This window comes from Solanum verrucosum, unplaced genomic scaffold, assembly GCF_900185275.1.
Source record: "Solanum verrucosum unplaced genomic scaffold, falcon-dt-bn FXZP01000005.1, whole genome shotgun sequence".
NCBI classification, from domain to species: Eukaryota; Viridiplantae; Streptophyta; class Magnoliopsida; order Solanales; family Solanaceae; genus Solanum; species Solanum verrucosum.
This window is the reverse complement of record NW_026020186.1, coordinates 414,001-435,638: the sequence shown is the minus strand read 5'-3', so window position 1 is coordinate 435,638 and position 21,638 is coordinate 414,001. Positions and strand designations below refer to the sequence as shown.

The window sequence follows — 21,638 nt, the reverse complement described above, 5'->3', positions numbered from 1 at the left end:
ATTTGTTTTTGTCCTAGTTGGCGTAGCACCCGAAGGGGTATGTACGGTTGGAATCCTCGAAGGCCTGTCAGAACAAAGAATGGACGATAGGAACACATAACAATTACCTCACTTGCAGGGAACCAATGATAGTTCCATGTAATATCAGATGCAGTTAGTTTAAGAAGATAATGTCTCCACGCTTTGACACCTTTTGGCAATTTGTCTACTAATTCCTTCATCCTGTCTGGGTGGCTCAAAATATAATTCGTCCATTCAGATTTGAAATCTGTCGCAAAACGATGGCGATACAAGTGCTCCAAAAACCACATTTGCAATAGAATGTTGCAACCTTCAAAAAAGTCTTCCCCTTCTCTACATTTAGTCAAAGCACGATAAATGTCAGCCAACATCATTGGCAAGATAGTGGATTTCTTTTTCTTCATCATAACAGCGACTATTCCCGACAGACGAATACTGATTTTTTTATCCCTTCTTGGAAAAACCATGGTTCCCAAAAAGGCCACCATGAATGCTTCTTGTCTATGTTTTTCCCAAGTAGGGAGGTGTTGCCCATTTTTAAGTTGTTTCCCGTAGTCTGAAAATCCTTCTTTCTTTCCATATCTTGAGTATAGAAATTCTAAGGAAACCAACCCATTATCGAAACACTCCTTATGAGGATAGATGATGTGCATTTGTTCTAAAAATTTGTTCCCGCTGACGTTTCTTGGGGCTATGAGTGTTTTGCTTCGGAGATCCTTGCCTAACCCTGTGAAACCACCCAACTCCTCCAATGTAGGCGTCAACTCAAAATTGCTAAAGCGAAACACATTGCTTGTAAAAAAGGGATCAAAGCCTCGATCAAATCTCTGTCAAGACTAAATCTCATGATAACTGTGAGGAAACCAAGATGTTTGAATATCTCAGTTCGCCTAAACTCATGCATATCGTTCCACCAAGCCATGAGTAGTGGTGGGGTTTTATCCGTGATCATGAACTTTGGGGGATCATTAACCATTTCGACTGCTTCATCCCTTGGTCCTTTATCACATCTCATAGATTTCATGGTTACCTGGTTAGGAAAAGAAACTCGCGATTTAAAACCAAATTTAACTTATGAAATTTTGATAATTCGAAATCATTTGTTGAAGTAGTAAAAATAATAAAAAATATATATATATGAAAAATGACTCAGAATGCCTAAAGTGGTCATTCTTTCGAAAACGACTTTTGTTGACCTTCCTTAAGGGAAGCCTAGGTTGGTTTAAGAGAAAATGATCGGATAAAGAGATAATTTTGACAAGTGAATCATGAAGAACAGAAAGAAAAAGAAATAAAAAGAAGGTGGATATGCCTTATTTGAAACAAATTTAAAGACATACATATATATAATAATTTATTTTATTGCATTATTTTTTATTATTTTTTTTACTATAACCTTTTTTATTTATATATTTATTTTTATTTGTTGTAAAAACTTGATGTTTTGATAAAACGAGAATACAATTGAGGGTTATATATATATATATATATATATATATATATATATTATTTTCACTTTGTTTATCTTGAATTATTTGCTGGAAAAAAAATAGACGTTTCTTCTTTTAGTCAATTATTTAAAGCCGGTCAACATTTGTTATAGTCTTCCACATGATGCAACAAGTAGCACAAAAATGTACATGATGGTCTCAAGAACAGGTACCTGTCCTAGACAGACCTGGCCCCCATGCCGAGTCTTGCTAAGTTAAATGCACATGATGCAGATAAAGCGGAACCTAGTAAGGATATCATGTATGGAGGTTTCAGTTCTACTAAGGTTGAACTTGTGGAGCAAGGTATCTAGACTAGCTGTAAAACGAGCGAACAACTCGAGTTAGGGAGTAGCAACGTACCGGTAGCAGTGCTTTCCGGCTTTGTGCATGGGTGCTCCCTATCCTAAACATGTATGACTAAATATCCTTCACCATGGACCGAAGATCCACTGGCTATCTTAACAGAAGTGGGGTGCGCAGTCGCAATTCCCATAATTGTATTATAGAAGACTCAGAGGGGGGCGCGAGAGAAGACAGTTATAATGCAATGCAAATAATATTAAAATAGTAAAAAAGTAAACAATTAGCACATTCAGCCAACAAATACAATATCCAAAACATAAATAATTAAGTAAATAGTCATATATAAGTCAATATTATAAGCTCGAATTCTGGTTATTCCCCGGCGGAGTCGCTATCTGTCACACCCCTTTTTTTTTCTCACTATTTTAATTTAAGTATGTTTTGAAAGAAAAAGAGTTTCTCCAATTAAAGTGACATTTTTGAAAAGAGATTATTTTATTATTCAGAGTCGCCACTTGGAATTGAGTTTTGGTGTTCCAAGTCACCTTATTATTTAAACCCCTAATCAAAAGGAAATTTGACTCTTTATTTTTATTGGTCTGCGAGAACAAAGATCGGGTAAGAAATTCTGTTGACCAAGGGGAAGGTATTAGGCACCCCTCGAGTCCCGTGGTTCTAGCACGGTCGCTTCATTGACTATATATGACTTAAATTAATTTTCGGATATTGTATTATTAACTTAATAATAAAAGTTATTTACCTCATTATTTGGTTTATTTTAAACCTATTTATATTATATTAATATATTTTCGTTAATTAAAAAGAATGTATATCACATAAATTTATTCAAACATAATAAAGTAAAGTTAATAGATGGATATTTACAAATCTTGATTTGTCTTGTAATTTCTTTTCTTCTCCTTTTCTTTTTCATGTATTTGTATTTATTTATTTTTTTTATTGTGGATAGAAAACATATAGGTATCTAATTGCTAGGAATTAGAATTTGTGTAGGATTGAGATTTTTTGAGTTTGAGTATTTTAGGATTGTATTTTTTTTTAGTTAGATTTAAAAGTAGAAATAAAATTTTATGTGATCTGGAATTAGTTTTAGCAAGAAATTCTAAATAGATTAGGACTATGTTTTAGAAAGATTTTTCCTTCTTGATTTTTAATTTTTTTTCCTTACTTTTTTTTCTTTTACGTTTTGGTTTTATTAATTTTTATTTTTTTATTTTTTTATTTTTTGTTTTGTCTCTTTGTATTATATTTTTTTTTACGTTTTTTTTTTTGTACTTTATCCTTTATTTATTTTTTTAATATTTTTTATTCTTTTTGGACACTCTGTTTCTCGTCTTCTTCTTCTTCTTTTTTGTTGTTTATTTTATTTTATTGTTTTAATCATCTTACGTTTTCTGTTTCATTTTTCTTTATTATTATTCTTTTTGTTCTTCTTACTTTTTGGTTTAACTTTTCTTTTTTTTTTGTTTCTGTTACGCTCTATTTTTTATTATTATTCTTTTCAGTTTACGTATGTTCTGTTTATATTTTTATTTTTTTTCTTATGCTTTCTCATTTTTAAAAAAATTAGTTTTCTTAATTATTCATTATTTATTTTTTTTAACCATAAATCTCTAAACAAATATTCATATATCCTCTTAATTATATATCTTAATAATTCGAATTAAAGCGATAATCATCTTAACATTTATTCTAAAGTCAAACTATTTTTTTATCAAAAATAATATATTAAAAAAAAAAAAAAGACTAAAACACATTCCTCATAGGTTTTCTAAAGCACTAATTTATATCCTAATCTAACAAGTCTACAAATAATTTCAACAAAAAAAAATTCTTAAGTGAAAACTAAGGTCCAAGAAACATTAGCTATTCAAAATTAAATATCACGAAACCAATTTCAATATTAATTACATCTAAAGAGCATAAAACAATAATTAAAAAAAAATGTATGATACATCTTTTATTTTTATTTTTATATTATTCTAAAGCAAGAAACTTAAACGGTTACGTTTTTCTAAGCATTCATAAATTCATCACAAACAATGGTAGATAATAATAACATGCGACTCAGAAAACTTCATATTATTGGAATCAAATTTCGTACGAGCATTCCAACTACATTATGCGAGAATTTAGAGTTACCTCGCTGCGAAAATTGATACCACAAAAACAACTGCTACTATCTACTGATTTCCAAAGTTAATAGCTAATATTAACTTTAAAGAGCCACGAATCCGAAACCTTGAGTGAAACCTTGAACGCTGACTTAATTTTCAAAATAAAACTCACTTTTTGTTATCTTTTTCTCTCTGTGATTTCTTTTTCTCTGTGTATGTGTATCTCTTTTTCTTTACTGAGCGTATGTTTTTATAATAGTTTGGGGTGTGAGTCTGGTGCTAATTAAAAGGAACGTGATGGAGTAGGAATAAGTTTTAATTTAAAATTTAGTTGAGAATTTTAGGATTGAGATAAAGGAAGAAAAATAGTAATATAATATTAACAAACAAATAATAATAATAAAATAAAATAAAATAAAATAAAAATAAAGAAAGAACGAACAGAAAAGAAAGAAAAGAAAAAAGAAAGAAACGTGTAAAAAAAAAAAAAAGAAGAAAAGATCGTGCAAGAGGAGAAAAGAAAAAAAATAGAAGAGAAAAAAAATAAAAAAAAAAAAAAAAACTAAATGGGAGGAGGATTTTTAGCAAATAAGTTAAGGAAGTTGGGGATAATTAGGATAAAGGTAAGGTAATTTGAAATTTTTAGGACTCTTCTTTTTATCTTTTATTATTTTATTTTTTTCTAGTTTTCCATGATATAACGACTATTATTATTTTTTAGACTAGATAAAATTTGAAAGATTTAAACAAAATACGTTAAATTCAAAAGCTTTCTTTATTAAACTTTAAACATAAAGTGAGCTTATAATTTGTTGTAATTTTCAGTTTATTTTAAATATAACCCTACTGAAAAATAATATTTAAGTATCAAAATTGGGTGTAAAATTTTTATGTTTTGGTCAAAAATTAGGTGTTCACACCGATAATGCTGCAAATCTCAACAGTCGTTTAATGCAAGAGGCATGCCATCAATTTAAGATTGAACATCGAAATTCAACTCTGTATCGCCTAAAAGCAAATGGGGATGTAAAAGTTGCTAACAAAAATATAAAAAAGATACTTCGTGAAATGGTGCAAGGTTCTCGACAATGGCATGAAAAGTTGTCTTTTGCTTTGTTGGGTTATCGCACTATAGTTCGTACATAAGTGGGTGCCACTCCCTATTCGCTGGTATATGGGACTGAGGCAGTTATACCGGCAGAAGTTGAGATTCCATCCCTACAGATTATTGTGGAGGCTGAAATTGATGATGATGAGTGGATCAGAACACAGTTGCATCAATTCACTTTGATTGATGAGAAGCGATTAATATCAGTATCCCATGGACAATTGTATCATAAAATAATGGCACGAGCATACAACAAAAAAGTGAGTCTCAGACGTTTCGAAGAGGGTCAATTAGTATTGAGACGCATTCTGCCACACCAGGCCGAAGTCAAAGGCAAATTTTCTCCAAATTGGAAAGGACCATTCATTGTAAAGAAGGTATTATCCAATGGTGCTCTTTACTTAGCAGATATAAAAGGCAAAATGACAGAAATGGTCATCAATGCTGATGTTGTGAAAAATATTATATATGATTTGATTTCTTGGTATTAGAAACCCTCATGTTTGGACTTGACATTTTGAAGGTTGATGTAATGGAAATTCTTGGTTTTGTGTCTAAGTATTAAGTCACATATTGTTACCCTCGTTGAGATCTAATTTACTTCCTTGGCCCTTCCACTTCTTTGGTTCTTCCAAAAAAAAACAAAAAAACAACAACAGTCTATCCTGAAATACATTTGACCTGATTCTTCTTTTGGTAAGATACGTAGGCAGCCCTGGTGTTGGGGTTCGGTCCAACCAAATAAAAAATCTAAAATTTCATATTTGCAAAAACTGGGGCAAAAGTCATTTGTTTTTTTTTTTTAAATTAAATTTGGAGCATTAAGCTCTTTTTATTCAATAATCCATTATGTACAAACATATGCTGATCCACCAAATAGGATCAGTCCCAAACAGGAGCTCAGTCCCCAAAAATGCAATTTTTAGGCGTTTATGCCAAGACCCAAAACATAGGGTATCTAAATTGTGTTCTTCCTCTTCCTTCATTTCCGATCTCCTCCATCAGCTCACCAAGGTATGTTAATTATTTTCCATTTCTGATTTCCTCCTTTCTCTTCTGGTGTATCAGCTCCTTTCCTTTTATCATTCCCTATTCAAGCTCGAGGACCTCATTTTGTATGGAAAAACTTTAAGTAAGTTGTTGTTTTCTAGCTAGGTAACTTTGTATTCTTAGCTGTGTAAGCCCTTTGTTAGCAGACTCTTCTTCTGTAAATAACATTGCTGTGAAATCTGTTGAAGACAATGCATCTGATGTACATCATGTTCTTGTTTATCTAACTTGTGCTATGATTTTTCTTGCCTTTATCCTTATTGTTGGAATGTTTGACTTGTCTGCGCTCAGTATCTTTCTGCATTTCGATGGTAGCTGCTGAAAATTATGACATTTTGTCCTATCATTTTGCCTGAAAGCTTCATTGGCTAAACTGTTTGCTAGCTGGTTTGCTTCCCTGAATATGTGGCTGATTCTTGCATTTGTTTCTCTTAGTAGAACTTGTATGTCTTCTATATCCCCTATATGACTCCAAGGAACTTTCCATTCTCTCTGAATCATCTTAGTTAAACTCAATAAATCTGTTTCCACAACAACATTATAAATGTTGTTGTGTTTACAATATTTCAAAGCACAGAGAATACCGCTGATTTCAGCCTCCATACTTGTTCCTTGTCCAATATTTTGTGCTTCAGCATATAGTAGATCACCTTCATTATTTCTGATGCAGAAGCTATCTGAGCTTTCCCCCAGATTTCCCCTGCTTGCTCCGTCTATGTTACATTTTACCCAACCCATTGGTGGATTATTCCAAGAAACAACATGATAATGTAGTTTTGGTCTGTATCTTTTAAAGACCTCAACTAATCCTTCCCAACTTTTTGGGACATTAATCCACGGGAACAATGTCTTTGTTAGTTGAAAAACGCTATTTTGGCACTGCTGATAAAGCTCCCCATATGTCACCTCTTTCCCATTTCTTCTTGCATTCCTTCTTTTCCACAATTCCCACATTAATATTGTTGGTATTGCCTGAAAGATTGTTTTCAGTTTAGGCTTATTTGTTGCTTTCCACCACCGTGTGAGTATTTGTTGTAGTCCTCCATCAGTTCTGATACCTGCACAAGTAGCAAACTGCTTCCACAACTTAGTAGCTATGGGAGCTGTTAGAAATAGGTGAATCATTGTCTCCTGTTCATAGTTGTTGCAACAATAGCATCTTGAAGCCATGCTAATTCTCATTCTTTGAAGATTGTCTTCTGTAGCTAATCTTCCTTTCCAACTTCTCCATAAGAAAAAATTGATCTTGAAAGGAACACCCCTGCTCCAAATGCTATTCCACCACCACCCTTTCTCTTTTTTGTGTCTTAAACACTCATAGGAAGACTTCACAGTAAAGGTTCCACAAGAGTTGCCCATCCACCATGGCCTATCCATTGCACATTCCTCTACTTTAGGTTTGATATTCTCTAGGATGTGTTCAATCATCTCTTCTGAGAGTAATTCTCTGAGTTTATTTCTATCACATTCCCCATTTACTATGAACTTTCCTACCTCTACTTCTTCTTCCTCCACATTCTGGTCCTCAATGTAGTATACCCTATTTTGTCCAATTATCAAACCAGAAACTTGTTTCTCCTGTTTTGATTTGCCACCATATATAATGGTCCACCACTTCTCTAACTTCCAACATTTTCCTCCATACATGAGACGCACCAATCCCTTTGGTAATAAGAGGATGATGTTTTTTGCAATATTTATTCCACATGAAGTTACTCCATAATGATGTGGATGTTCTAAATGTCCACCACAGTTTTCCAAATAGAGCTTTGGTGATTTCATGCAATGATCGGAATCCAATTTCCCCTTCCTCCTTAGGGTAGCACATATCCTCCCATGCTATCCAATGTTTTCCTTTCCCTCCACCTGTTTTGCTCCAAAAAAAGCCTGCAAAAATCTGATGCAATTGGTCTATAGTTTTCTTAGGGGGATTCATAGCAGAGAGTAAATAAATAGGAATGGATTACAACACATTCATTATTAGTATGAATTTCCCCCCATAAGATAACCATTTGTTGTGCCACATTAACACCCTATTTTTAACTTTTTTCACCAGTTCTTCAAAATAGGCTTTCTTCTTGCTGCCATAGTACACTGGGCAAACCTAGGTAGGTGAAAGGAAAGTTTCCATGTCTTATTCCTGTCATCCTCCTTAGTCTTACCCTTACAATTAGAGGTGTCTTGTCATGTAGGTAGAAAAAGCTCTTGTTTAGATTGATCAGTTGCTCCGAAACCATCTCATACTTCTTAAGTACGTCCACTATTTTCCCAATTGACTTCCTGTCCCCTGAGCAAAAAAGGATTGTGTCATCAGCATATGATAAGTGGTTTATAAGAGGACTCCATTTAGGCATTTTGTATCCCTTAAAATCTGTCTCTTCATGCAGTTTATTTAGTCCCCTTGTCAATACCTCAGCTGCTATTATAAATAGAGTTGAAGCTAAAGGATCACCCTATTTTAGTCCTCTTGAGGATTGGAAGAACCCAAAGGCCTTTCCATTCACCATCACAGAGTACCAATTATTGGTGAGTGAACGCCAGACCATATCTATGATGATTTTTGAAAATCCGGACCTCCTTAATACCTTAGTGAGGAACACCCAAGATACTCTATCATACGCCTTTGCCATATCAAGCTTAACCACCACATTATGAAACTTTTTTCTCAGATTAATGTCTCTAATAATCTCTTGTGCTAGAAGAACATTCTCCGTTATGCTTCTTCCTTTTACAAATCCCAATTGATTCTTCGATATAATGCCTGGAAGTACTGTAGCAATTCTTTCATGTAACACTCTAGAAATGATCTTGCTAACAAACGTACACAGGCTCACTGGCCTTAAATATGTTAAGCTTTTCACATTTTCTCTCTTTGGTAGAAGAATCAAATTGGTGTGTGTGATGAACCTTGGGAGTTCTTGCCCACAGAAAAAGGCTTTAACCATTCTTGTTATGTCTTCCCCAATGATATCCCAACAACTTTGAAAGAATATGCCCGAAAAACCCTCAGGTTCGCTTGTGATGTCACCATTTAGATTGAAAACCACATGTTTTACCTCTTCAATGTTAGGAACCCTGCCCATCTCTTCATTTTGCCCAGTGGTGATCATTTTGGTATCACATTCAACATTCCTTCATCTTCTGTCTCTTCCTTGAATTGATTCTCAAAGAAAGATACTGCCTCTGCCCCAATATTCTCACTTGAGTTGACGATATCCCCCTCTTCCATTTGTATTTCTGCCAGGTGAAGCCTCTTTCTCCTTCATTTAACATAATTATGAAAGAACCTCGTATTTCTATCTCTATCTTGGAACCATTTCATTCCTGCCTTTTGCCTCCAAAACTCTTCCTCTACATGAATTTTTTTTTTAATTCCGCTTCTGACTTCTTCAATTCTTCTCTATTCTCAAGAGTTGGGTTCACTTTTAATTGAATTTCTTTGACCCTTACTTCATCTTCTAGCGTGGCTACTTGTCGAAATATATTTCCAAAAGTCGTCTTGCTCCAAGTTGCTAGTGCCCCTTTTACTTTTTTGATCTTTGTCTGAAATTCAATGAAAGGATTCCCGACAAAGTCTATTTTCCAATTTTCCTCTATAACTTTCTTAAAATCTGGATGTTTTGTCCAAAAGTTTAAGAACTTGAATGGTTTCACCATAGGCTCTTCCTCCGAGTTGCAAACCAGGTGAAGAGGGGCATGATCAGAACCCTACCTCACTAAGTGTTGAACTGCACTTGTTGGTAGCCGGTTGAAAATTTTTTGGTTACCCAAGATTCTATCAAGCCTCTTGAAAATGCACTCCCTTTCAATTCTTCCATTCCACCATGTAAATCTACTGCCTGTGCACTCTAATTCCGTTAGAGCGCAATTATTTATGCATTGACTAAAATCTAGAGCTTCCATTTGAGTAAAATTCAGGCCTCCTTGCTTCTCTTCTTCATTTATTTATTTATTTATTTTTCTATCCCAAAGCAAAAGTCAACCCCATTATTTAAAGCCGTATTTAAGCCTTCATCCTGTCATTTCTTTCTAACCTTGTATAAAAGTTGGGTTTCAAGCAAAGAGAGACCTTTGGGTCAACCTTTGAAATGTCAAGAGTAAGTATCCTAAGGGTACGAACGATGACACCATACTCCTTTTCATGAAAAAAAAAGAAATAAAAAATGAGAGAGTCTTATTGGTGAAGACCCTAAGTGGGCACCATAAGGCGAAAGTGAGCTGTGAAAAAAACTAAAAAACATGAGAGAGTCTTATTGGTGAAGACCCTAAGTGGGCACCGTAAGGCAAAAGTGAGCTGTGAAAAAAAAAATGAGAGAGTCTTATTGGTGTAAACCCTAACTGGGCATCATGAGGCGAATGTTAGTTGAGATAAATAAAAATGAGAGAGTTTTGTTGGTGAAAACCCTAACAGGCACCATAAGGCGAATATGCGTTGAAGGAATCAAAATGAAAGAGTCTTAGTGGCAAAAAACCCTCATGGACATCATAAGGCGAATAAGAGTTTGAAATTGGTTATGACTTCATTAAAGGTTGCGACCCCACATCAAAAATTAGAGGATCAATAATGGTTGATGAATAATTGGATGGGCAAATTGGGTAATCAATTCAAATTGCATGTCATGATCAATAGAGTCGGCTACCACACTCAGATAAGTTTTCTTTCTTCTCCTCTCTAAAAGAGATCCTTCTTTGAATCATTTTCTTCTATTCTTGTGTAATATATATTTTTCTTCCACTTTTCATCACTTTCCTTCATATGCCCTTGAGTTGAGTCTGTGTCAAGAAGGTGAGAAAGCATTTCAAGACTTGCTACCAACTCTGGATTTGTACAAGGCAAAACATCAGGCCAATGAGTTATCATTTGTCGACAAGTTTTGGATTCAGAAAAGTCCATGATTTAATTAAGGTTAAACAATGAGTGTCGTGAAATAAAGGTAGATGTTGGATTTAAGTCCCGCAAAATGAGCAAATTTGGGTGAAAATACAGTCAATCAATAACGAGCACTGGGCGTTAGAAAATAAGTAAAACATGACAAGTACTTGAGCAATCCTCGTCAAAAGGCAGAACCACAAACCAACCACAACATTTTTAAACTCACAAATTTTCTTTGTTGAAGCAGGGGTACAAGTTATTTCAAGATGAAAGATTCGAAAAAAAATCTAGATGTTCAATTTAGTCTACAAAGAGCAAAATGACAACATTGCAATAAAGGTTTGTGAAACCCAATTACAAGGAAATTGGCCAATATATATCAAAATAGCAATTACCTGAGAGATCGAATCTACTTTTCTTGAATATTCCGCAAATAATTTGGATAACACTCACAAAAATATAAAAATAAAATACTGGGGCAAATGTTTTGTTTGTATTTTTAGTCTATTGAACGTATTATAGCAGGACCCTCCTGGATAATAGGACTAGCAGGACCCTCCTGGATAATGGGATCAATAGGACCTTCCTGGATAATGGGACTAGCAGGACCCTCCTGGATAATGGGATCAACAGGACCCTCTTGGATAATGGGACTAGCAGGACCCTCTAGGATAATGGGATTAGCAGGATCCTCCTGGATAATGGGATCAACAGGACCCTCCTGGATAATGGGACTAGCAGGACCCTCCTGGATAATGGGATCAATAGGACCCTCTTGGATAATAGGACTAGTAGGAACCTCTTGGATAATGGGATCAGCCGGACCCTCCTGGATAATGGGACTAGCTGGACCCTCCTGGATAATGGGACTAGCAGGACCCTCCTAGATAATGGGATCAGCAGGACCCTCCTGGATAATGAGACTAGCAGGACCCTCCTGGATAATGGGATTAGCAGGACCCTCCTTGATAATGGGATCAACAGGACCCTCCTGGATAATGGGACTAGCGGGACCCTCCTGGATAATGGGACTAGCAGGACCCTCCTGGATAATGGGATCAACAGGACCCTCCTGGATAATGGGACTAGCAGAACCCTCCTGGATAATGGGATTAGCAGGACCCTCCTAGATAATGGGACTAGCAGGACCCTCATAGATAATGGGACTAGACTAACATAATCGAATTTAACCAATTCATCATGAGGAATGGAGTTGGTGTAAATACGCATAAGCCCTCTGAAGAGTACATCGCAACAAAGCTTGAGTCGTTCGAAGTCTCGATTCAAAACTAAGCACCATATTTTATTTCTCTCACAAAATTTTCTTTGATTAAACTGGGGCAAAATTTTGTGTTATTTCTTTGTTTATTTTAATTTCAGGAATCCATTGATAGAATGGGGCCAATCCACATTTCAAGCTCAAGATCTTAGATGGAAAAGAGTCTAACTTTCAAGCTCAATTTCAATTGAAGAAGCATGAGCTCAATCTAAAAAACACAATCAATAACCAAGTACGAGTAAAAGGAACCTACCCGGAGAAAGGCATTTACCTTTGAACTCATTTGAGATGAGAATCAATCTCTCAAAATTCGAGAAGCATGAAGATCCCAGTCAAGTTTTAAGAGAAGTTGCATAGATGGGATCTTGCACATGTATTTTGTTTTAACTCTTGTCTTTCATTTTTCATGTAAAATGGGAGCCGCAAACTGGAGCCTCGAGGGGACCTCACTTGACTTCCAACTCATCACCTCATCTTCTTGAACTACACTTGACCTGATTCCTTTATAACCCGGGATATGTAGGCTGTCCAAAACAAGGACTCGGTCACACATTTTTTTTCCTCTCTCTCCTCTCAAATAAGTGTCTGGTCAAACTTTGTTGCGTTGTCTACTTCTTTATCTAGAAACTCTTCGTATTTCCAGACAAAGAGGGGCAAACTGTAGACATGTAATTTTTGACCGAACATAAGGCTTTACACTTGTTTTTATTCCTTAAATATTTTTTCTAGGTTAAGTTAGATATTTTGATTTTTGTCTTATTTTAGTAAGATTATTTTAAAAGATTTGAAAATAACAAAAAGAAAAGATATTTTCAATATATTAAACTTGTTGGACATTTTAAAAAAAATATTTTTTCTTTGATAATAATCTTTTAAGAGTATTTTTACATTATTAATAATTGTGATTAAAACAAAGTAGTATGTGATTTTGCTTTGCTTTAATATCATAAAACATGCAGGAATGAGTCAAAGATTGTTAGAAAAATAAATAAATATATAAAAATCAGTTTCTATTTTTGTGCCTAAGAATTATATGAAGGGATAGAGTTTTAAATTTCAGTTATAATTTTTAATATTGTTTTAATTAGTTGATATTTTAGTATAATTTATTATTTATATGTATAGTTAATAAAACTAAAACTAACATAAAAAAAATAACCTAAATAATCTAACAAAACCCACCCCACACTCCCATTCCCTTACATTTTCCTCCACAGTCCACACCCCACACGATACAACCCCCCCCCCCTCCTATTTATATGACACTACAACAACAAAATAGGACCCACCTAGGAAAATATATCCTATATATAGAACACATAGGCAAAAAAGAAAAAACACACACATAGAGATATATGCACTAATCTCGGCAAACAATATATACATCGTACTTTTGCACCTTGTGATTGAAGATCTCGAAGTCTATTTTCGCAGTTTTAAGTTTGTGGCTCCTGATTGTTGGTCCTTTCTTTTCGTGACCTAATTTTTACAAGAGGTAACATTTATTTATATTCTATTTTTGTATAATTTTATGTCATGATTGTGCAAGAATTCTATCCCATATATGGAAGTTGTTCAGATTTCATATGTGTTTAACCCGTTAATATTATTAATGCTATAATATTGAAATATATTTAAATGTTTATATTGTTAAATTTAGATCGAGTAAAACGTAGATAACATATAGTTGCTTTTGCTTGGCTAGGATCCAATATTTTTCTTTATTCGTTCTACCTTATTAAGCCAAGACATGACTCAGGAATTCTTATGAATTTAATTGATTAATTAATATATATGTGTATTATTCGTACGAGCATAACTCAAAATTGATTAAGTAAATCATCCCTCATTAGCAAAAATGCATTTATTGATAGCATTTATTTTTGTCATCCAAAAACAAAAGGTTCCAGTTATTTTATATGACATGGACATAACGTTAGTTTAAATTTAGTATAAATACCGAAGATAATCATGTATTTTATTTTTACTTTTAATTATTTATTTATTTTCTCTAAAAAGGGGTCTTTATGAGTTCATTAATTATAATATTACAAAGAAAAGGAAAAAAGGAAACCGATACATACACGGACACTACTCCTAGGCACGACACACACGCACACCAACAGTAAAAGAAAGAAGAAGAAAATCAGCAAATGAAAAAAGGCACAACAGACACACGCACAAGCTAAAAAAAATAAATTCACAACAGACCCTCCAACACCAACTACCATTAAACTCCAATTTCCACATATTTATACACCCCTTCATCTGGGCAGCAAACAGATTCAAGAAGAAAAAGAAAAATTACCCTTGCATTATTTTTTTTCCTCCACTCACAAACAAATGTTGAATACGAGGTTTGCTTTCTTGATTTTGAGTTTGTGGTTCTTTATTAGGATTATTTTCTTTTCGTGAATAATATTCACAAGAGGTAACACTCAATTTAATTTAATTTTGTATAGTTTTATTTCATGATTATATAAGACTTGACTTCAATGTTATGAAATTGCTCGAACTTTATGTGTGTTTAATTTTGATATTATAATGTTGAAATATAATTATTTGAATCTTACATATCGCTAAACAATGAAGATCTTTGGAATGTTCAAACTATTTATTCTAATATTTAAGAAAATATTTTTAATGTAGTATATTGACAACCATTATAAGAATAACTCATTATGTATTAAAAAATATTTTTTTTATCTATGTTAGTTCATGTAACAATAGTAATTAAATTTCATCTCAATTAAGAATGTGGTTCCACATCTTTTTGAGATAGTTAAAAACTCAAGGATGCGGTTACGCACCTTGGCCAAATTGTTTTAATAATTATTTTTATTAATTCAAACCAAGAGGTGCAAACTGAGATTATTAGGTGTGAGGTACTCAAGAGAAAAAGACAGTTATGCCTCTAAATGTCAAAACCAAGAATGCGGTTATGCATCTAAGTTCAAACTAATAAAATTCAACAAATAAAAAAATAAGCAAACCATGGCCTATAATAATGTATCCAAAATAATAATAATAATAATTTAGCATAAGTATAAGTCAATAAAAGCGACCGTGCTAGAACCACGGGACTCGAGGGATGCCTAATATCTTCCTCTTGGTCAACAGAATTCCTTACCCAAATTTCTGGTTCGTAGACCAAAATATAGAATCATTTCCTTTTGGTTAGGGATTAAAAAGAAAAGGTGACTTGGAACACCATAACTCAATTTCAAGTGGCGACTCTGAAAATTAAAAATAATCCCTAGTCAATACCGCCACTTAAAGTGGAAATACCCTTCCGTGTGCGAAACGGGGTGTGACAAGCAGAACCATCAAACCACCCAAAAAGGACCTTTCCATGATCCAGTTTTGTGGAGAGCAAATCGTGTGAGGATGATTGTGAATTTATTGAATAGACAAAGTACAACCGAGAAAGAAAAATAAGTTACAGGATACTTGTGCAAAGAAACAAAAAGACAAGAGGAACACAAGAAGGTAGCAAGGCAACTGTGTAGAGAAAGCAGAGAGCACGAGAAAAAAAATTAAACGATGGTTCTTGATACTATGCTAAAGGGACGTAAGATTTTCTGAAATAGTATTCTCTATTAATTTAATGATACAATAGAAAACAAATACGTATAGTTATACAATTGTAAGGTTAGAGTTCTATTCTAGGAAGGAGTATATATTGTTAGATATGTATAATATGTAAAATCAGACCTATTATAGGAAAGAGTATATTTTCTGATCACTATACAATTATAGTTTTGCCTAACAGATATAAATGCATTAAGAGTAATTTTTTATATCCCCGCTCAATGATGTAGGTGTTAGCTCAATCTATATAGACAATTGGAGGCTTGGAAGATGATAATCTTGTTATTAACCCTGTAAATCAACAACTGGATAAATAAACTAGTCGATGAAATCAAATGCTTTACATGATTGTGAAACAAAGTTGTAACCCTGGAATCTCTCTCGAATTGTGATTACAACATTTATTTGTTTTTTCTGTCTTTAAATTTTACTCATAGAAATAAATAAAATTCAAATTTCTCTCTAGGTTAATTTAATTTTTGTTAAATCACAAGTCTTGGGTAAGATATTCGGACTAAATTAGTCTGTACTACTTGGATGACCACATACACTTGTGTGTGTTGGGAGTCGGAACATTTCCTAGAAAGAAAGAAAAACATTGTTTTCTAAACGGAATAAAATGAAAAGTAAGACGCACAAATTAAAAGGAAGAGAGTAGTTATTAGGACATCTATATAAAAATCAAATCCATGAGAAAAGTAAGTATGTGAAATATTTCACTTACAAATGACTGATAATTTGTAACACAGAAGTGTAAGTACCTACAAGCATAATGGCTATGCCCATTATCACAATCCCCACTATAAATACTTGCTCAAATCCTAGTCTTTGATAAATCCCAGAGATCTTCAAGAAGCACAAACATGGTAGTACTATGGAAGCTGTAACACTCAAAAATGCTCCAACAAGTGACATGAGATATCCAAAAAAGGGGATAGCTAATGCTACAATGACAGTACTAATTACTAAAGCTGTTCTTATAAGTAGGCTGCATACCCTTGCTTTGTAATGAATTGGAAGTTGATTTTCAATACTATTTTCTAGTGGTTTTATCATCAAGCTATACTTTGCAATTGGATTGACTAGTGTGGTGTAAATTGCAACTTTTGAGCTGGTTTTATTGGTGGGGAGGTTTAAGGTTATTTGGGAAAGTACACTTGGACCAAACATGAGATATCCAACAATAGCCATTGATGCATAGCTGATGGTGCAAAGTAGAAAGCAAACAAACATCACCTGCAAGTAATGATTTTTAGCAACAAAATTAATTAGTAGGTACTCCTTTGTCCCTAATTACTTGTCCACTTTTGAATTGACACACCTATTAAGAAAACAATTATTGGCATTGTGAGTTTACCATTTTATCCCTATTAATTATGAAGTAGATAAATTAAAAACTTAAGATTTTCAAAAAGTTTATCTTTTTCAAAGTAATTAATTGAGGGTATAATAGGTAAAAAAAAATTGTCTTTTCTTAATTTGTCAAAATAGACAAATAATTAAGGACAATTAAAAAAGAAAAAATAGACAATTAATTAGGAACAGAGGAGTACTACTCAGCATATAAAAAGACAAAAAGTAACAGTTTATGTTCGATACATACATTATCACCTAATTGTGGAAATATCTATATTTTTCTTAAACATATAAATAAATATAATATTTTAATTCCAATAATAAGTCATCCGAAAAAAATTTAATTTCCTAGAAGTATAATATTTTAGACTATGAAAGTCACCTAAAAAGATAATTACAAATTACAACATCAGTCTCAATTTATGTAACACACTTTTCTTTTTAAATCCGTCTAAAAAAATATTGATTTTTACAATTAAAAACAATTTAACTCTTAATGAAATAGTTTATAGTAACATAAATAATAATATCATAGACCACAAATTTCAATGTCATCAAATCGGCTAGTGCCACATAAATTGACACGAAAGGGGTCATTTCTATAGTTAGTAAATTTAGTAACATGGTAAATAAAATAAACAACATGCTACAACAAGTTAAACTACGTATGTTATAACATGTCAAATTATAATAAGTAAAACAGACGATATGTTTTAACATGTCAAATTATACTAAAAATAGAAAAAAGTGATGTTACCTTTGAGAACTTTTTTGGATTTATCATGGAAGTATATAAGGTTGGGAAAACTGGATGAGCACAATAACAGAAGGCATAGAGGCTAATAGCAGTTGGCATCCCTTTCCAATTAATAAAGTGAGTTTGACTTGTTTGAAACCCAATGCCATCAAATAAAGCAGCCCATAAAATAGATGCAAGTAACACAATAGATGCCAGCACTCCAGTTGCAGATATATAAGAAAGGATGCTCATATTGTTCAACCAAACTGTAGGCAGAATAATAAGACTTATAATAATCACAAAACATTGTTTTCCTTCAAGTCCAAATATTTGAAGTTGTATGTGGTCTCCAAATAAGTTTTGCAAGTTATCTCCTTCTAAAATCAAGAAACCTGTTACAACCATATAAAGTTCAACGTTCATCGTCGTGGAGACGAGCATTCTTCCCATAGTTCCAAAGGCGCGTTCCCCGATGTCAGGGTAATTTCTTATGGTTGGATCAATGTCCATGCATCTTTGAATTAATGAGGAAGTGTAATAGGTTGATATAGCGATAATGAAGAGAAATATTAAGCTTAACCATCCTCCTGATGCTAATGCGTAAGGTACTGAAAGTATGCCAACTCCTGACCAAAAAAGCATCTAATTGTTATTTACAAATTATGCCTTTGAAAAACTAAGATTACTATACACTCTCTCTCTCTCTCCCAATTTATTTAGTAGTGATTAATAGTACGTATGTTAGTCATTCTGACGGAAAAGAAACAATATAATAGTAGTAGTAATATACTAAGAAATGTCTCAATCAGCCAATAATCGAAACCTTGAAAAGACAAATTTATCTTTTGTAATTGTCAAACGGAAAATATAATTGGCAAGAGAGATTTTTGGCACGAAATGACACGAGCAACAAAAATCAGGTATTTTCGTAATTTTGGTGAAAAGTTAAGGACGTTTGGGTAAATTCATTTATTTCGTGTACCTAAATTACCCTCAAAAGTAAAACCACTTTTAATACTTTTAAAACCACAACTGTTTAAAACTTAAACCACTTCTGAAAAGTCCAAGTTGTAATTATTATTTATTTCACACTGCCCAAGAAACTTTTATTTAATTTCATACTTTATTGAGCTTTTTCGTATTTTTTTGGGTAAGGTTTACTTCTATTTCTATCAAGTTTGGGTCTCCATACGTTGTCATTTTAAATAGTGCTTTTTTGTTTCCTTTTCGTTCATAATTTTAATTTGGAATAATAAATCAACGACAAATCCGAGTTGATGTAAACTACCTTTGTTCAAATATATTTGTTTTTTGTCAATTTTTTTCTTCATTCACAAGAACCCTATATTTAAATATATCAATCTTCTATATAGGGGGGTACATGGTCGGGTTGGTTCGGGTTTTTCAAATATCAAACCAAACCATTTGTGTCAGATTTTTAAATCTATAAACCAAACCAAACAAATAAAATTCGGGTTTTTCAACCTCGGGTTTTTTCGGATTTTTTCACTAAAGTATTCATACAAACATATAATTTACTTGTACTTCAAATATTTTTCTCCAGTCCTACCAAAATACAACTATTTAAGGTGTTTCTTAAGAATACAACACAAACAATAATATAATTAATGACACTAAAATATTCAAAAATAATAATAATAATGAAATCGCGTAAAACAAATATTGCAAATTAACAAGTCATAATGAAAATCATCATAATTTAAAAGTACTAAATCATGCTAAAATAAGTTTAATAAGTATTAGTTACATGACTAAATGTTAAAGAAAATTAAAATTGGATTATGTACTTTAATTGTATAAACCAATGTAAAACCAAAGAACAAATATTCAATATTATTTTCATTCTTAGTGTTAAATTGATTTTCATTTTGCATTAGTATTAATTTGATTTTGATTTAAGTTTTATTATAATTACCAACATCTATGGACTATAATCTTTATGGAACTATTCAAAATTTTAAGTTTTAAACTTGAAATAATATATTAAAAGATAAAAACTATAAAAAAGTATAAGAAATATTTAAAAATTATATCAAAGTAAATATTTTTATTTATAAAATAAAATTTTAAAATTATATATATAATGTCAGGTTGGTTTGGTCTCGGTTTGGTTTTTTTAGTTAAAACCAAACCAAGCCAAATATAGTTGGATTTTTTTTTCAACACCAAACCAAGTCAAACCAACCACTAGTCGGGTTTTTTTTCCGATTTGACTTGATTTGCGGTTTGGTTCGATTTTCGGTTCAATTTTGTACACTCCTACTTCTACTCATACATATTTAATAATTTTTTTAATATAAATAAAGAATTTGGATCAGAACTATGGGGATAGGTCGAACCATAATAAATAAACTAGTTCCGCCTATAATTGAATAGAAGAAGAATAGAAGCTAGTAAGTGGAGAACCTGACAAAGCATTGAGTCCATTGAAACAAGTTCTTGAAAAAGAAGTTGGTCCTGAAATAGTATTATCTTCAATTCTGCCATCATTGTATAGTAGACGCACTCTTATACTTGAGGAGCCATCATCTGATTTAGGCTCCATAATTAATTAACTCTTCTTCCTATGTTTGTTCTAAAATCAAATCAAATAGAAGAAGAAGAAGAAGAAGTAGTGGAGAGTTAGCACACTTCTTGTGGGTGAAAAGCAACCAGAATTGACTCTTTATGTGATAAGATATGACAATGCGTCTTAAATTACGTGTACTTAACCTGTCAATTCAAAAAACAAAAAATAAAGCAGTCTTGTTTTTAGATAATTTTTAAATTTTCAATTTTTCATCCTAGGATAATTGTGTGACGAATATATATATATTGTGAATTATTAATTGATCAATCTAAAGGAACGAAAGAAAAAATACTACTACCACGTCTGTCTTGTTTTCTTTTGTCCCCACTGCCCTTGTATTTTTGCATGATGGTGCAGAATATAATAGTACAAAATACAGGGCAGAGGCTAACATTATAGACCTCGTGGATTCCATTTTCAGAAGGTCCCCCACACACACTATTAACGTGGCAAACATATCCGCGGTAATCCGTGATTTTACGCAATTGGACAACTCTATCACCCTTAGGGATCGCAAAATTTATGATTATCGCTACCAATATAATCTATATATCTTCGGTGTATATAATAAAAAAGAGTAGTTTGCAGTGTAGGTAAGCTAAGTAGCAAGCTATGAAAAAGTCATTTGATAATGTTAAGAAAAAGCTAATAAAAACTTTTAATTGAAAAAGAAAAATTATTTGAATTTTAGACTTTTAGTTGAAAAAAAATCGGTTAGCTTAAAAATAGAAATTTGTGGCCGAAGAGTTCTACATGAGCTTTACTATTTTATAAAACTCATCATTTTCAGATATTACAAAATAAATTTTAATACGATAGTTGGACTTTTCAAATGAATTAATCAGAATGAAAAAATATTACACTTATTAACAAATAATAATAATTTAAACGGAGAAGGGCCTAAAATGCCCCTCAAATATTTGAATTGGTATAAAATTACCCTTCATCAACCTATAGACCCTAAAATGCCCCTGACGTCCATCTTTCGGCTTAAAAATACTTTTATGTCTAACAGATCACTCTCATTAGATGGATGAAGAGTAATATTTTACCAAATCTCATAGTTTAAGGGCATTTTAGGCCTTTTTCCGTTAAAA

General features: G+C 32.7%; 1 protein-coding gene and 1 pseudogene across 1 annotated transcript; both read right to left on the bottom strand.

Annotated features, from left to right (window-relative positions):
- Positions 1-436: 436 nt before the first annotated feature.
- On the bottom strand, positions 437-1,045 carry LOC125829378 (uncharacterized; annotated as a pseudogene).
- Positions 1,046-16,496: 15,451 nt separating this feature from the next.
- Positions 16,497-20,594, bottom strand: LOC125829379 (amino acid transporter AVT1J-like). The gene is made up of 3 exons (XM_049508606.1): positions 20,379-20,594; positions 17,970-18,577; positions 16,497-17,092 (listed from the first exon to the last, which is right to left on the bottom strand). The coding sequence occupies exons 1-3, from the start codon at positions 20,515-20,517 to the stop codon at positions 16,577-16,579; spliced, it is 1,263 nt and encodes a 420-aa protein (XP_049364563.1). The 5' UTR covers positions 20,518-20,594; the 3' UTR covers positions 16,497-16,576.
- Between the last annotated feature and the right edge of the window lie 1,044 nt (positions 20,595-21,638).

Coding starts and splice junctions, on each gene's coding strand:
- LOC125829379 (XM_049508606.1), bottom strand. CDS start 20,517: ATGGAGCCTAAATCAGATGATGGCTCCTCAAGTATAAGAGTGCGTCTA. Junction 18,578..20,378: donor TGGACTCAATGCTTTGTCAG/GTTCTCCACTTA, acceptor TTTTTTGGTCAG/GAGTTGGCATACTTTCAGTA. Junction 17,093..17,969: donor ATCCAAAAAAGTTCTCAAAG/GTAACATCACTT, acceptor CATTACTTGCAG/GTGATGTTTGTTTGCTTTCT.